The 17,589-nt window shown below is 35.8% G+C and overlaps 1 protein-coding gene across 1 annotated transcript in view; it reads right to left on the bottom strand.

The window, feature by feature from the left end:
* The window catches only part of Mical (Molecule interacting with CasL), a 119,305-nt gene that overhangs the window by 48,526 nt on the left and 53,190 nt on the right, over positions 1–17,589 (bottom strand). The window contains exons 7-10 of the mRNA XM_089107393.1: positions 17,068–17,291; positions 11,949–12,062; positions 9,526–9,648; positions 4,762–5,040 (exon numbers count right to left, since the gene is read on the bottom strand). Coding sequence (XP_088963519.1) covers positions 4,762–5,040; positions 9,526–9,648; positions 11,949–12,062; positions 17,068–17,291 — 740 coding nt within the window. The remainder of the gene's footprint in view (positions 1–4,761; positions 5,041–9,525; positions 9,649–11,948; positions 12,063–17,067; positions 17,292–17,589) is intronic.

Genomic DNA, 17,589 nt, shown 5'->3' with positions numbered 1-17,589 from the left:
TGTTTTTATTAATGCTCTCAAATAATAACTGAACCTCTAAAAATAATAGATGCAAACAAATCATTGATTATATATTACATTAAGAATGCACGTAGTCGAAGAGTGAATGTGGGAGTCATAATGCATGTTAGTAAAGAATCTTTTCATATTTACGGAGCTTGATGAGCGTTTCCTCACAAAGCAGTGTATTTTAAGTGTATTCACTTCCTTTTTATATTAGACCCTAATGAAGCTTGAACCTTGTTAAAGGATTTGAGGGCTCAAACTTAACAAGGGGAATACAATTAAACATTTGAGGGTCTGCAATAGAATTAAAAAATTCACGTTAAGTTAAAAAATAATGCAGTATGAATAAATTTATGGGATTGTATATTGTGATTTAAAGTGAAACAATTTGCAAAAAGCTTGGACTAAAAAATATATAACAACGAAATTTCGTTTTTTTTTTGCAGGAAAGTTTAAAACCCGAAACTTTGCTAAATAAATAAAAAGGTGCCTTAATGAAAGGCTAAAAAAGAAACTAATAATCCCAAAGATCGTGTCAAATGGCCATAGTGAAGATGTGCCTAACTTTGCTCTCCACGAATGAGGTAATTCGAGCCCACTCAGCATGTATATAGCAAAAAGTAACTTAGAAAGTTTCAACATGTCATCAAGATACATAAAATAAGAATTATTAACAAAAATAGCCCTCGAAGAAAAAAACAAAGAGAAAATAAGGATACTCCAAATTAGATTAAGATCCTTATTATATACAATGACCTCGCCCATCTGGGAGTCTCACAAAATATTACAAATCAGGACCACCTCATTATCCCCAGTGGTATCAAGGACCCGATGAGTTTTTCATTAGTAGCATGAGTTTTAATCATAGGCAGCGCACTAGCGCTGCCTAAGTAAAGAACGATGTGGGCACAATGTGTTTTTTTTTTTTTTCTTTTTTCTCCATACCCGGGCACTTGGTATCGAAGGAGTTGTCGTAGAAACTTCGAAAAGGGCTTATTCAATTAGAAATTGGAGTGGCTAGTGCCCTTTTTAATAGTCGAAAGTGATTGGATGGCAACTAGCCCCCTCCCCCCACGCCCATCATTCCCCCAAACACATCCAATCAAAATTTTGAGATAGCCATTTTGTTCAGCGTAGTCAATTTCAAGAGAGAAAATATGTTATTGAGGAGGACACTCTCCCACAACCCTAGGGGCAAGGGTATTAAGTTATGCCCTGGGGGCATATAAGGTTTTTATAGAAGGCGTTGTCGTAGAAACTTCAAAACAGGCTCATTCGATTGGAAATTCGAAGGACTAGTACCCTTTTTAATAGTCGAAAGTGATTGGAGGGCAACTAGTCCCCTCCCGCGCCCATCATTCCCCTAAACACATCCAATCAAAATTTTGAGATAGCCATTTTGTTAACCGTAATTGATTTTCAGATAGAAAATATATTTTTGAGGAGGACACTCCCCCACAACCCTCAGGGCAAGGGTTTTAAGTTATGCCCTGGGGGCATATAAGGTCTTTATAGAAGGCGTTGTCATAGAAGCTTCAAAAAAGGCTTATTCGATTGGAAATTCGAAGAACTAGTACCCTTTTTAAAAGTTGAAAGTGACTGAAGGGCAACTAGCCCCCACCCACGCCCATCAGTCCCCCAAACACATCCAATCCAAATTTTGAGATAACCATTTTGTTCAGCGTAATTGATTTCCAGATAGAAAATATATTTTTGATGAGGACACTCCCCCAAAACCCTCAGGGCAAGGGTTTTAAGTTATGCCCTGAGGTCATATAAGGTTTTTTATAGAGCGTTGTCGTAGAAACTTCAAAAAGGGCTCATTCGATTGGAAATTCAAAGGGCTAGTACCGTTTTTAATAGTTGAAAGTGATTGGACGGCAAGTAGCCCCCCCCCCCCTGCGCCCATCATTCCCCCAAACACATCCAATCAAAATTTTGAGATAGCCATTTTGTTCAGCGTAGTTGATTTCCTGATAGAAAATATGTTTTTGAGGAGGACACTCCCCCAAAACCCTCAGGGCAAGGGTTTTAAGTTATGCCCTGGGGGCATAAAAGGTCTTTATAGAAGGTGTTGTCATAGAAGCTTCAAAAAAGGCTCATTCGATTGGAAATTCGAAGAACTAGTACCCTTTTTAATACTTGAAAGTGACTGAAGGACAACTCTCCCCCCCCCACGTCCATCAGTCCCCCAAACACATCCAATCAAAATTTTGAGATAGCCATTTTGTTCAGCGTAATTGATTTTCAGATAGAAATTATATTTTTGAGTAGGACATTCCCCCCACAGCCCTCAGGGCACGAGTTGTAAGTTATGCTCTGGGGGCAAATACGGTTTTTATAGAAGGCATTGTCGTAGACACTTCAAAACAGGCTCTTTCGATTGGAAATTTCAAAGGGCTAGTGATTGGAGGGCAACTAGCGCCCCCCCCCCCCCGCCCATCATTCTCCCAAACACATCCAATCAAAATTTTGAGATAGCCATTTTGTTCAGCGTAGGCTAGTTGATTTCCAGATAGAAAATATGTTTTTGAGGAGGACACTCCCCCACAACCCTCAGTACAAGGGTTTTAAGTTATGCCCTAGGGGCATATAGTTTTTATAGAAGGCGTTGTCGTAAAAACTTCAAAAGGGGTTCATTCGATTGGAAATTCAAAGGGCTATTACCTTTTTAAAAGTCAAAAGTGATTGGAGGGCAACTAGCCCCCCCCCCCGCCCATCATTCCCCCAAACACATCCAATCAAAATTTTGAGATAGCCATTTTGTTCAGCGTAGTTGATTTTCAGATAGAAAATATGTTTTTGAGGAGGACACTCCCTCACAACCCTCAGGGCAAAGGTTTTAAGTTATGCCCTGGGGGCATATAAGGTTTTTATAGAAGGCGTTGTCGTAGAAACTTCAATAAAGGCTCATTTGATTGGAAATTCAAAGGGCTAGTGCCCTTTTTAATAGTCGGAAGTAATTGGAGGGCAACTAGCCCCCCCCAACCCATCATTCCCCCAAACACATCCAATCAAAGTTTTGAGATAGCCATTTTGTTCAGCGTACTTGATTTCCAGGTAGAAAATATGTTTTTGAGGAGAACAATCCCCCAAAACCCTCAGGGCAAGGGTTTTAAGTTATGCCCTGGGGGCTTATAAGGTTTTATAGAAGGCGTTGTCGTAGAAACTTTAAAAAGCTCATTCAATTGGAAATTCAAAGGGCTAGTGCTTTTTTAATAGTCAAAAGTGATTGGAGGGCAATTAGCCCCCCCCCCCACGCTCATCATTCCCCCAAACACATCCAATAAAAATTTTGAGATAGCCATTTTGTTAGTGTAGTTGATTTCCAGATAGAATATATGTTTTTGAGGAGGATACAACCCCACAGCACTCAGGGCAAGGTTTTTAAGTTATGCCCAGAACAAAATTTGCACTTTCCTGAAAAATAAAAATGAATGTGCATTGTCAGTTTAATATACATATACTTATATTTAGTACTCAAAATTTAAATATTATTTGATTTATTGAAGTTATAAAAGTAAAAACATTTATATTTTTTTCAGTAAAGTGCAAATTTTGTTCTGGCCTTGGGAAGGCATAGGGGTTTTGCGCCCAACTTATGTTAATTTCTGCTCGTTTGGAATTTGACTCGGTTATTTATTGTAATTTCTGTTCGTTTTGGGTTTCATTTATTTATCGATGCCGATTTGTCGTAGTTTCACGCTTGGTAGATTATTGGATTTTATTTTTGCTCAATTTTTGTTTAATGGAGTTCTTTACTTTTCTTTGAAAAACTTATTTCGTGGAAAAAGTGTTTTTTAATTAATAGTTATAAAGAAGGTTTTAATAATGAGTAACATATGTAACCCAAGCAAAAATGAGCAAAGTCAGCAGTCAGCAGAACCACCTTCAATGTCACGAGTTTCATTTTCAGTCTGTTGATTTTATACATGTGTGGTCTCATAGACTGCAGTAGTTTAAAATCTGAAAGGGCCATGCAAGCATGCAGTAGCTGAGTTTGTGTAATAATAAAAAGTGACTATAAGTGCTTTCTTTTTTGTTAATCTGATTTTCAGAAATTCGGACTGAAAGCAATACTAGTAAATCTTAGAAGACAAACTTTACATGCATTTTTAATAGCTAAGACTTTTAGAAGTTTTATTTAAGCTTTAAACATTTTGGAAATCATAACGTAAGTGAGACTTCTTACCTAGCTTCAAAATTGTGAATACTAATTATGTAAGATCATACTATCACTTGCAGTTTTCGTATTTTCATTTCTTTTTTTTAAGAGACACTACCATATACATTCCTCTTGTTCTCTACTTCCTTTGCTTCTTCTTTTTTCAAGTCTTCTTGCGTGGACTCCACAGAGATATGTTCATTGATAAGGCACATTCTGCCTGAGAGGAAATATTTTATGATCTACGGGGGAAGGGGGCTACAAAAGGCACGTGCAAAGGCGGTGAAACATCGAGTTTTCCACTAAGTTCTCCGAAAAATCCTTGAACTTACATATACATTGCAAGTAATTTTGTAATCTTGTGGAATTCTCTCCCTCATCCCTTTGAATGAAGCAAGTTACAGCATATGGCTCTGGGCTACCTTAACAGTTTATCTATGACTGAACAGAAAATATTTAGTAAATGCATGCACTTCTGCTTAAAAGCACGTATAGCAAATTACATTCACCGGATACAGACAGAATAGTTAAAAAGTATTATAACTATGATGCATTAAAAAGAAGTCAAGCAAGTGAAAGCATCCATATACCTTGCCACCAAAAAGCATCTTTTCCAGCTGATTCTGTTTGTCAGAAAAATCAGACTCAAGACGATACAAAAACAAATTCATATCATCGAAGTCTATCTTTCCAATTTCTTCAGAGGTTAGATCTTCATCAATGTCATCATTTTCTTTAGACTCCTCCCTGGCTCCTCCAGTTTTGACTAACAGGATTCGGCTAAGATACTCCAGCTGCTTCTTATCAAACACTGAGTCTCCCAGCTTGTTTTTACCCTTTGGTGTAAGCTTGGGTTTGGATTTAGGACGCTGAAAATAAAGCTAGTCCCTATCTTGGTTTCATCACTTGAAAGCTAAACCAAGTAAATCATGGGCTTTATGAGGTAAAATCTTTAGCAACTAGACACAATACATACTGTAAACTCAGACGATCCAAAAATATTTTGAGTGTTTTATTTTAGCTCTTCAGAAATCCATTAAATCAAGTCCATAAAACAAACAATAGACAATAGTCAAACAGAAGATATAAGTTTTAACAGTAAAGTAACCGTCAGCGGATAGAAGTTGAACCTTTAACACTAACATAACTTGAAAACTTTGTATTACGTAACGTAGTCGTACAGTCTCCTAAAGAACGAATTTTTTCAGTAACGGAGGCAGAGCTAAGTACACTCACACTCGAGCTCTATTTAAAATTTTACGTTACATAAGTTTATGCTACGTTATAATAGCATATAAAATGGAGTAATGGTTATAATAAAATGGAGTTTCTGGACGAGCAATTAATAAATTCTGAAAACGAATCAATAAACTTTTCCCAGGAAGTCTTTCATGCTGTCTTGAATCTCCATCTCCGTTCCATATTTTTAATTTTTAAATAGTTTGCTTATGATGATTGTGTCGAGTTTAGACGATGATTATGTTTAAGTTTATGGATTTTTACGCCAGCCTAGTGTGAAAGGACTTGTTGAAGTGTGAAAGGTCATACTTAAAGTAACTTAACCATTTAGCACAGAGAATTACACACGTCGTGCGAAAGCCGCTTTAGTCAATTTGGTCTCAAAAACAAAAAATCTTCAAATATTCAATAACATCTTTTTTTTGCACAAATCCTACGGATAACAACAGGAATTTACAAATTTATCAGTCAACCAATCAATTGCTTTGACGCTAGATCTAAAAATAAGAAAGTGACCTTTGGGAATTGTGCCTCCGAAAGATTCATTTCTAAATTCTTGCTAAGCCTTTTCTTGTCTTTATCTAAATATATTGCTTAGCTCAGCTGAATGGACAGCCAAAAGAGAGTTCAGTCTAATGTTTACGGCTCGAAATATAAGGCAGTCTTCCCAATCTGTAACGGAGCTTAGTTTGGTTGGGTACTCGAAGTATTGTTTTTTTTTTTTTTGCCTTAATAGCCATTAATACTCAATATTTAACATTCCCATTGCAACCATAGACGAAAAGTTCCCAACCAATTTCGGGCCATGCCCCATCTAGGCATTTCAAAATCCTGATGCCCCCCTCATGATATTTGAATTTTGTTATTCAAAATTTTACGTGTATAAGGAAGCTTGAAAGGCCATTAGCTTAGTATCTTTTTTTGAGTCGTCCTCTAGATATATTTTAAACTAATGAAAAATAATGTCTAAATACAACATCTTTTATACAAGGCATGACATCATTGCAATAATATCATGAATCTTTTTTGCTTTTTAAATGCATATGAATGTGACATCATTCGCATGAAAAAAAAAAAAATCAAGGTTCTAAAGCATAGTCAGCGGGAGGGTTTACAACCTGCCCATGGCCCACCAAAATATTGCCATGCTCCACCGGTGGAGCCTGCGCCCCAAGTTGGGAATCACGGCCATGGACCCTCTGAACCCCCACCCGAAGGGTCTTGAGGTCTGAGGACCAGTATCTTCAATCCTGTTACCCGATCAAACTGCAGAGAAAAATCTTTAAATAGTTTGCGTCTCACTTGCTTTGTTTTTTTTTTTATCTCATCTCATTTTCTACAAAATTAACTCCTTAATATAATTTATGATGATGTTTTATTAGCCATATTGCTATTTAATATATCGCTAAAATACAGATGTTACTAACCTGAAAAGTTGTAGTGCTAGGTGTATGTACCTTCTAGAAACGATTATATTGCCTGAATGAGTGCCTATAAGTGTTTTAGCTCCTTCTTTCTCACCCCCTGATATCACCATATTGGTAAAGATTTTATAGATTGAGAGAAAAAAGTCTTGAACAGGAAAAATAACAAAAGAGAGTTTCAGATTAGTTTGGTTCAGATTAGAGTCTGATTTGCTTTGTCTGTAGGATTTGGCATTAAGACTTGAGATGGAATTTAACAGCCACATTTATTTCATTTTTCAAGTTATAATCTATGTTCGTAAATTTTTTTAAAGCTTACCTATGGGAAAACAGTGGGCAGGTTCTAGAAAACACCTTCATGGGCCCTGATTTGGGCACTAGATCTATTTCTAAAAGTTTCATCTGCTGGCACAAAATGTTCTCAAATTAACGAAAGGTCGATCTTAGATCGAAGGAAGTCGAGAACGTTGATTCGTGAGAAAACCTTCCCATGCCTCGATTGCAATTCTTGATTCATAACCAAGAATGTCATTCATTTATCCCAAGAGCTTCCTGAGTTCACAAAATCCCCCTTTTTTCCGCTTTTAACCAGTCTGTCTCATTAGTTTTATTTGAAACTTAGATTTTCTTCTTTTTTTCTGTTTTTGTTAAAGCCGGTTGAAAAAAAAAAATTTATTGCGTTTTTAGTAGAATTTCTAATATTATTACCGCCTTCCTTATTATTTGGATTATTAATTAAGAATCAATTGTTCGTCAAAAAGCTCCGGCAAGTTGGTTAAGAAGAGGCCAGGAAACAAACCAAAAACTTGAAAAAGAAGGAATAATCGAGGAATGGCAAGTACTACACTGTCAAATATATTTTAGGCAGCAAAATTTTCCAACCGAAAGCAATTACTTTCTTTTCGATAAAAAGTAAAACATTTTTCTAAGTCCTCATTCGTTATTACAACAGGGAAAGAAGTTTTCACTTTTTTAATACAAAAGATGGCTTTGGCTTCCCACGGGAATAGTTTAGGTAGCCCAAACGGACTACTGGACGTTAAAATTCAATTGGCTGTAAATTCTATTTTACTCTAGCATTAACCTTTAATAGATGGTGAAATCTAACTCCGCCTAGTTGGATTCACACCACTCATCTATGCGACAAACTGAAATGATACAATAACGCCTTTGGAGTTTAAACACAACTGACCATAGATAAAAGATGTTAAACTTCAGTTGCAAATAAAAACATGATCACACAGTACAAAATCTTGCTTTTATCAGCACAAAATACATGTAATTTTTTTTTTTTTTGTCTTGTTGTTGAGGTATTTTTATTAAAGTCATTAACGTAAGCTTATCACTTGGCTCTAAGTTGCATACAGATTCAGTTCAGGGGGGAGGTGTTATTGCTGGGAAACATTAATTTTCCCTGGCTAAATCAATAATAAATAGTAATTAACATAACAAAATTTTAATAATTTTATACAATGGTAAAAACACCCCGAAATTGGTGTGATTTCAATGAAAATTACACCGTCAAATTCAACATATTTGTGTACTATGTACAAAAGATTATACGAGGATTTATTTCCTGAAAAGGATAGTCACGAATGCACATTTTACCTCCGGGCATGATCCCATCGAACCAGTGGTCTTTCAGTAACTGGGGGAGGGCTCATTCAAATAAAAATTTTTAAGCAATAAAAGGGATTCCGTCACCAGTAAATATTCATTTCAGACATTTCATAGTGCAATACAACAGTTGCGGTGTAAATAGGGCTAAAATGTGACTAAGCAAAAATTCTTCACCCTAACGATCACCTTAAAGCTATAAAGATACCTTGCATAAAGCCCTAGGTTTTTGGGAAATACTGCCACACAGAGGCACGTTTTGCCCACAACATGAATATTACAGTATATTTAAAATATAAAAGGCACAGGGGTAGCAGTTGACAATGTGCCCTGCCATATGCAGTCGAGTCCACACAAAATGAACGCTGGTCATCGACAATTTGAAAGTTTCATTTGAGAGAGCTATATCATTTGAAATCGTTTGAGAGATAAATCATTTGAAATCAATGTATATCTGCTCAATGCATAGTCGACAAAAGGTGTTTATAATCAGGCATACAAAGCGGAAAAAAAGATAAAATTACTTTTGGAGCATCAAATTCATAATAAATTTCAGTTAACCTTCAAAAAGAACATGTAAATAATAAATATTATAAACAAAATGGTCCTCCGAAGGGTGAAAAGTGAGAAAGGTCATAATTTTTATAAAAATCGTCAGAACTGTTTAATAGATATTTTCATAAAAGTCTAACGGCTGCCACGTGGTAGCGCGCTTTGTCTGCAAACAAATCTTTATACTAGTTTTGTTCAGTTTTTTTCTTCGTCTGGCCGTGTTAACCCCTTTTGGGGGGAAATCAATAAAAACTGATGAAAAGTTACAAACCGTTATCATGAAGATCACTTAACGTTTTCGCATTAATAAATAAATGATAGCTATAGCACAAATAGCAAATCTTGTAATTTTTATGCCTTGCCATTACAGACTTTAACACATCAAATCAACGTAGTCCTTTTGTGGTTTAACACGTTTTCCTACGCGGAAAACCTACATTTCTCAGAGATATAACCAATTAGAAATTAGCTCTCTATATCAGACAAACCCCAAAGCACCAACTATATACATATTGCACTTACCACAGCGTCTTCAGTGCGCCTTCTTTTAACTCTTTTCATTAAGGAGGATGCGTCGCTTTTTCTATTCTTCCTCGCAGTTTTGCTCTCTGAAGCGTCATCAGCTGTTTCAGTGGCGTTCGCTTTCTAAAGGATAAGAAAATTAATTTTGATAAATAAGTAAACGTTCCTGTACAGTTCCTATCTTTCATGAAACATATCGATGTGACGGTGCGTTGCTAGAGGTTATACTTTCCATATTAAGGATTTCAAGAAGAATCAGTTCTACTCTTTCAAAACGTGTTTTCATCAACTCTGTGATTTGGAAAGGTTTCAATAATATCGTATATTCACTCTCTCCTTTTCAATAATATAGTTTCCTAAGTAAACCAAACTAACATAATGAGTCAGGGCCATTAGATATAGCACGTTGATGTGACGTGGATAAGTTGCTTATCTATGAGAATTAATAGTTTTACTGTTAAAACCTTGATTGTACTACTTACTTTTTTTCTTCGGTAGTGTTTTCACCTAAAATGGAGAGTTTCAACTTTACAAAATACAATCAAATCTACTCAAAAACTAGCAAAGCCATAAATACTGCAAATAACACAAATACTGATGAAAATAACAAAAAAAAAAATCTTATTAGCAGCACCTGAGAAGAATTCCAAGGAGTGGGAACGCTGGCTTAGACTATACCCTTGGTAATGCATGTTCCAAGTCTCCACCTGCTTTTACTAGACAATAAATAGACTTCTTTTTTTTCAAATGAGACCTCCAGGTAGACATTGCACAAGTTACATTTGGAAGGGATATATGAGAATCTGTTGTCAACTGAAACGTAGGTTAGACCCCAACTTTTTACAAGCACCTAGAATCTTTGTCTGTTGTTTCACAAAATAAAATTCCCTTTCATTGCAGACACTAAAACAGGGATTTAAAATCCATATTAATCCAGGGGGGAATGAACCTTAGCTGAAAAAACCTAACAAATATAGAAATTTGGCAATAATCTTCACATATGAATCAGCTGGTCCAGACAGGAATTGAAATTACAAAACCACATCAGCTCACAAAAATAACCAAAAAATCGTTTACGACATAATTTGTCAAATATGCGTTCCAGTGAGCATAAAAACATGCAGACCAACGACCAGTAACAGAGAAAATTTTCAACAGCTTTCCCAAAGCAGCAGCATATAAAAACTACAATCTTTAATCTTTCTTTCAAAAGATCGAAAACTCAACCAGTCCAATAGCTGGTTCTGTTTTATGTATAGTCCCTATTAGTTAGACATTTTTTCTTAATAGACATAGGTCCACTCCAGTGGCGGATCCAGGGGAGGGGCGGCCCCCCTAACATAGTCTAAAGTAGTGTAATTTACTTAATTAACGCAAGTTTGCGTTAATTAAACTTGCTCCTAACGCAAGTTTATCTGATCAACCTATTTTTAGCCCCCCCCCCCCCCAAAAAAAAAAATCCTGGATATGCCCTTGCCCCTTAATGTTCAAATATACAGCCTAAATTATATATATTCGATCTATCTCCCAAGCGTCTTAGTTGTTTCAACCCCTTGCCTGTAGATCTAGATTCTCGAGTGTGTACTGGCTAACAGATACGCACCTTTTTATTTAATAATATTGACTTTTTGTCGGACCAGAAACACGTTTTACCCTCGTCCATGGGAAGAGGATTTGCTTTTCAATTCATCGAATTCCACATCTTTATCGCTTAAGCTCTCTGTATAGATTTAGATGAATCTTCAAGATTATCTCGTTCAGGCTCAAATATTGCTGATTTTACTTATCCTCGTCTGCGAGTGGGATTACACATTATTGCCTTATTTAAATGAGAAACAGTGGTTAGGATCATTGGCTTTGCAATCAAATTGACCCATCACTTTATCTTTTAATTGACCAGACTAGTCATGCTATTGGCACCATTTTGCCAATTTGCGAACACCTAATCTAAATACTGCTGCGCAGCAGTTTCTGCGCGCATCACTCCGGTACTAGGAACTAGGTACCAGGAAGTCCTAGGAAAGGGCAAGAAAGGGGGATTTCTCCATGCTACACCCGAAACACACACAGGTCCATGTCTTAGAAAAGGACGGTATATTGGTGTTTCTCCATGGGATGCTCGCAAACACAAACACGCACTTTAATCCCAAATTGTGCAGCTTCCCCTCCTCCAATTCCCGGCAGTAAGTATGCTGAAAAGATTGCGAGTGTTGGCATGATTTTAAATACAAAATCATTTGACGAATTTTATCCGTACATGCCTCCAACTTCTCCAATAGGGTTTTCTTCGTGTATAATTCTTCAATTAAGCTGTTTAGTCTCAATTTTGTTCTAGCATTCAAAATTTACAAATTAAAAAATAGCGACCCTAGAAGAGATCCATTATAACAGATTGACTACTGAGCTAAAGAAATTATACTCACTCTATGTATATATGGTATCTGGCCTTTAAACAAGAGGTAGACAGATTGAAGGTATGAGATCCATAACGCTTTATCTTCAATGCCTCTGCTGGCAAAATCTTCACTACCAATAACCTGAAAATTTATTTTCCATAAAAAAGAAAAAAAATGAAAAAATGAAAATCTCTAATTTTGCGCGATCCATTAATTGTCTTACTAATTATATTTTGGCAGGAGTATTGACCTTTTATCTTCAGATTAATATCTTGTCATTCAGATTCACCTTTATTCAGCCTTATCTGAAAACTTATTGGAACATGTGATTAAACACTGCATTTGATTGCAATCCTATAATCTAATCTCAAGCAAATAAATAGGGTTACTTGCTCTCGTAACCAAAGGAGTGACAAAAGGATTTCGCAAAAAAAGTTCATAGCAGACTAAAATGCATTCTAATAGTATTTCAAAAGCCAAACTTTCTTGGGCACCCTAAAAGCAGGGACGTGGCTTGCTGTGGGGCAGGGAGGGGCAACTGCCACTCCCAGACCCGAGTTTGCCCCTCACTTGAAATTTAGTTTCTTCAAAAATCTTGTCGAAACCAAGATAAGCCTGCATAATTCAAAAATCCACAAAAACGGGTAAGGTTTTTGTATGTCCTTGCCTGTAAGGTACTACATGGCTCATTTTTCCAGTTTTCACTGTCATTTTCCCTTGATTTGGGAAAATTCGGTCCAACATGCCCCCCCTCCACCCACGGTTTTGAGGAAATTACGCCACTACTACAAAGGGGGAAGCAGACATGGTATTCAAATTGTCATTGTGTGTAATATATATAGCTCTTAAATTTACGACTGCACAACAAAATTTTCAAGTTCAATCAAATCAACAAAAATATTATCTTCTCAACAATATAATCTTAAATCACTTTTTTTTGGCAATACAGTTGGACAAAAAAATATATTCTGAGCGACAGAATTTTCTGACCTTTCTGAGTTTTAATAAGTTTCGTGGTATACGCTATTTAAGCATAAACTCAACAAGTTTTCAAGCTTTAACACAACTACCCTAAGACAAAAAACAAGTATATAAGTAGATTTTACCAATAGACAACACACATTTTGCATTCACATGTTTCAAATTGTTCAGTAGAGCGGAATCACTTTGCGACATTTTTCGTTAATATTTTTAGACAACCAGTTTTCAGAGGGGAAGACCTCTAAACTTACGACATTACCTACAGTAACTCTTAAACCAAAGTACGTAATTATAAGCCAAAAATGCAAGTATACCAGCAAACAGGAGGGAGAAATTCCCTTGATCGGTCCAAAGACCCCCCCCCCCCCCAGCGACACAATTGGGAAATTATGGTCTAGTAACTCATTTTTTTCATTCTGGTCCTACAGGCCTTTCAAGTATGACATATGTAAATTAACAGTATTTTACGACTTAGAAGAGTAATCACCCGCATAGAAAAAAATTAATTGTTTAAAAAAATGAATTAGAAAGCAGTTTTATCAATTCATAATAAAAATAACAATTGTACTTAATTTTATAGAGAATCAACAAACTATATTCAAGAAATAAAAGATAAAAAAGGCGTGTTAGCTTATTTTTTCTCGATAATGAATCTTATCGAATTTGAAAGAAATACTTTTAAAAATTTTATCATTTTTTTTTCTCTTAAGTTTGGTTTTAGAGCAGTTTCAGAGTTGAACTTTGGAGTTAGGTTTCAGAGGCATGCTCATTTCAAAACTTGAGCGAGATTTCTTCTATCTTTTCAAACATTCCCTCCACATCTTAAATGGGTATGACCATCTCCAAAGGACTTGGCGTTGATCATAAGAAGCACTATTACTCTTTTATTGGCTGACCTAAACCTTTTACGACTGGCACTTGGTGAATGATCACTTAACATAAAGAAAGAAAAATGAGCAAAAATGGAGTTTTTAAAGGTCAAATGAAAATATTGACAAAACACAACAAAGCGAATATTTCGAGGGGACAAACACCTCTCTTCTTCAGCGCGAAACGAAAAAACATAATCAATGAGAGTGTTGAAGAGAAAAACAATAGATAAAACGCGGAAAGTCAATGTGAATGTGAAAAAAAAAACAATGAGAAAAACAAAGCGCCAAAGTATCCCACCACTCCACCAGGCATGTGCGCTGTTTTGTGACATTTATTTATGTATGTGTTGTAAATAAAAATATTCTACTCTAATTGAAGGCCGGTATATTTTTGTGCCTGATTTCCAGGACTAGTCAGGTTACACCGGAGATGCTCTAGTTGAATGCTGGCTGTCGTGATAATATAATGAAGCATATCCCTAAACGGATTCCGGGTTTTTGCTTAAATGCAAAGTTAGCACCGTTAAGTGTTTATTTACATATGAACAAAAAATTTCCCTTTGTCCATATCTCCTATTTCGCACCGCAGGTGCTTATAAGATTCCGGTTTGTTTTTTGTGGCAGTGTTACCGTTTCAAGTGAAAGGAGAAACATCAGTCCGTTCTTTAGATATATTTGGCCTATTTTAATGGTATTTATTTATGATTTTTAATTGCTATTTATTTTTTATTTTTTTAATCATGATTTAAAAATATATATTTTTTAATCATAATATTTTTTAAATTATAATAATTTTTAATTATATAAATTTTTTTAATTATAATATAATTAATTGTTATTAACTTTTAATTGCTATTTATTTTTAACTATATATTTGGCCTATTTAAATGCAAAAATTGACGATCAAGATAAATCATGGGTACCTCGTGAGGTGTATAGGCGTGTCGAAAGCATGTCGAAGTATGTGGGCGAAAAAATACGAGATGATCATTTATTTTGCACAATGAAAGCGTTAGGACATAATAAAAAACAAATACAGAATAGATTATCCCAGTTTCCCATTAGCTACATCACCAGTACAAGTCATTAAAGAACTGCCACCTTTAGGAATACAGGAAGACAAGTCCGGTGAAAATTGAAGAGACCTCAACGACAAAGAGTTTAAAATTGAAGATTATTCAGTTCGTAGGGTAGTTGATCAGTACGAGTTGGATGGTTTGGCACATGTGAACTATTTAAAATAAAGCTTCATAACAGTTAGCATCAAGACGGCACCCAAATAACTTGTTTGGAAAAGGAGCTAATGTATCTAACTTTCGATCAAGAAAAACTGTGCTTCTGGAATATCTTGAAATACTGACGGATTTGCGCATTCTGATCTGTACATGTGTTAATGGAACAATTGGGAATTTTTAAACACATTGTGACTGAATAGAGTAATAAAGAGTCATTACTTTGGCATTATTGAAGGCACCAACAGATATTCTGCGGTTACATTAAAGCTGTCTCCTTCTTCCTCGGGTAGCAACGTGCATATACCAATCATCTCCATTTTATTGGAGGGAGGGGGGCAACAGCACTCATGAGAAGCATTCATTGCAACCGATAAAAAAAGAAAAAAAAAACTTTCGTTGCAGTCGGTAAAATCTAACCCGAAACTCGGCGATTCAAACATCCTACATCAGACACTTTTCACCAGAAAGAATTATATTTCCACCTCTGTATATTAAAATGTATCTCATGAAGCTATTGAAAAAAAAAATTTCGCTTGTTAGAAATCTGTGATTTCAGTATGCCCTAGCCTGTTAGTTGAAAAGATAAAGGTCAGTATGTTTGATGGTTCACTGGTTCGGCCGTCCATTTTAAACTGCCCCACTATTTTTCCACAGCGTTTGAATGACTACAAAAATATTTTGAGGTAATACGAGAATCCAATTGCATTTTTTACATTGTCGTCTTGTTGACTCTTTATTTTGAATTGAAGGTCTTGACGGGCCGGCAATAAGATACATGGGGTGTGCATATGATGGCTGACTATTGTTCGAACTCCAACCATGAACGTCCTTCGATTAAACACAAACAAAACAGACGATTCCGAAAATCAAATCTGTGCCTTCCTAGGTAAAAACAACATCTTATGCGTATGAACACACCTTAACTTGCAATAATTACCATTACCCGTATGAGTTAAACCATTTTTTGTAAATAGTAAGCTGGTAAGTTTCCTTTATTGTCCTTTCTATGTACAAATTGCGTGAATCTTGCGACAAAGAAAGGTTACATTCAAAATTGGTATGATAGACAAAACCACGGTTGTTTTGGATTTAGAGGCCAGGAGCTAACCAAAAATAATTCAGAAATTTAAGACAATGAAAGAGCTGTTCTCCTGTGTTATCGATAGTTAGGCAGAAGAGTTACTTTCTTCATGATACTATTCTAGGATTATAAAACCAAATACTTCATTTATTCTTATCGTGTTTATCTTTTCATCCATGATATTTCATGGATCCTAATATCCTGTACTATTCAATCAGTTGCGTTTTTTTAGGTTTAAATCCATCTAGTTTTCGCGGCTTTTTCCCAAATTTTGTTGGCTGTTCTGGCCAGGGTTTTCTCCTCTTCATTCTTGTAAGTAGTTACTGAATTACATTTCATTATCACTTAGAACAAATAGCAATATCTTTCTAACTATTCTAAATTACTGCCTTGAGATTAGGATCATGAATCTTGAAACCTCCTCCCTCTCTTTTGTTTAACGAATTCTGTTTAATCAGTCTAAATGAGGAAAAACAGAGTCACTTGGGACCCATTCTAGCGAACAAGCCATAGTCAATCATATTTTCATGCCATCGATACTTTAATGGTAAGTCCAGACACGATGGTAAACGATCTCTTATCAGCTTGTAATAACGGCCTTGGAAAAAGGTGTGAAGCGTTCCCCGTGGTATATTTGAAGTCCTAAGGGTTCGAACGAGGATTCTCGACGAATGCTAAATCCTACTGTGTATGAACCTTTAGATAGTAAAGGCTCATACACAATAGGATTTATGATATTAATTATAGGAGTTATGAGATATCGGCTAACGCCGAGAATATATCTAATACCAAACCGATTCAGAATAAGATTTGGTCAAATCCCGGAAATAGCAAAAAAAAAACACACCGAAGCTCAATATATTTCGATTTTTTTTCGGAATCTAGCTAACGCCAGCCAAGCTGGATTTAACAGCACAGCCAGCTAACAGCACAAACTGCGCTAAAATCATTTCCCTTAAAATGTTAGTTCAACTTACAGATTTAATGCCCATCCCTTCAAGGACACTGAAAGCCAGCGAACAATTTCCACCATAGTCCTCAGGATCCAGAGAATTATAATCCAATAATTCTGGACGATATCTGTGAATCAGAGCGCACAGAGGCTGTCCAGTCTGGAAGGATGTGCAAATGTCGGAAATATCTGCGAGAGGATAGTCAAAAAGATGTAGCTTGAACCAGGACATAAGCCGGGATTCAGTATCTGCAAATAAAATAAAAATTAAGAAAACTTTAGAAGGAAAATTTTCCAATCAACGACTAAACGGATTTCCTAATATGTTTAGTAAAACATAAAATTTGTCCCAGCTTTCCATGAGAGGAATTATTTTTTCTTTTTTTAAAATTAATCCACGATTAAAGATGCTGTTACAAATCACCCATGACAATTATCAAGAAAAATCAGAACAGCTTATTCCCTTTAGACCCATTCTTTCAATTATCATTTCCAACAGCATAGCGTCACAACAGCATAACAGAGCAAAGTTGAACGTAAATTGACA

This window comes from Artemia sp. Qi Xiang Cuo, chromosome 2, assembly GCF_049724085.1.
Source record: "Artemia sp. Qi Xiang Cuo chromosome 2, ASM4972408v1, whole genome shotgun sequence".
NCBI lineage: Eukaryota > Metazoa > Arthropoda > Branchiopoda > Anostraca > Artemiidae > Artemia > Artemia sp. Qi Xiang Cuo.
This window is presented reverse-complemented; position numbering and strand designations above follow the sequence as displayed.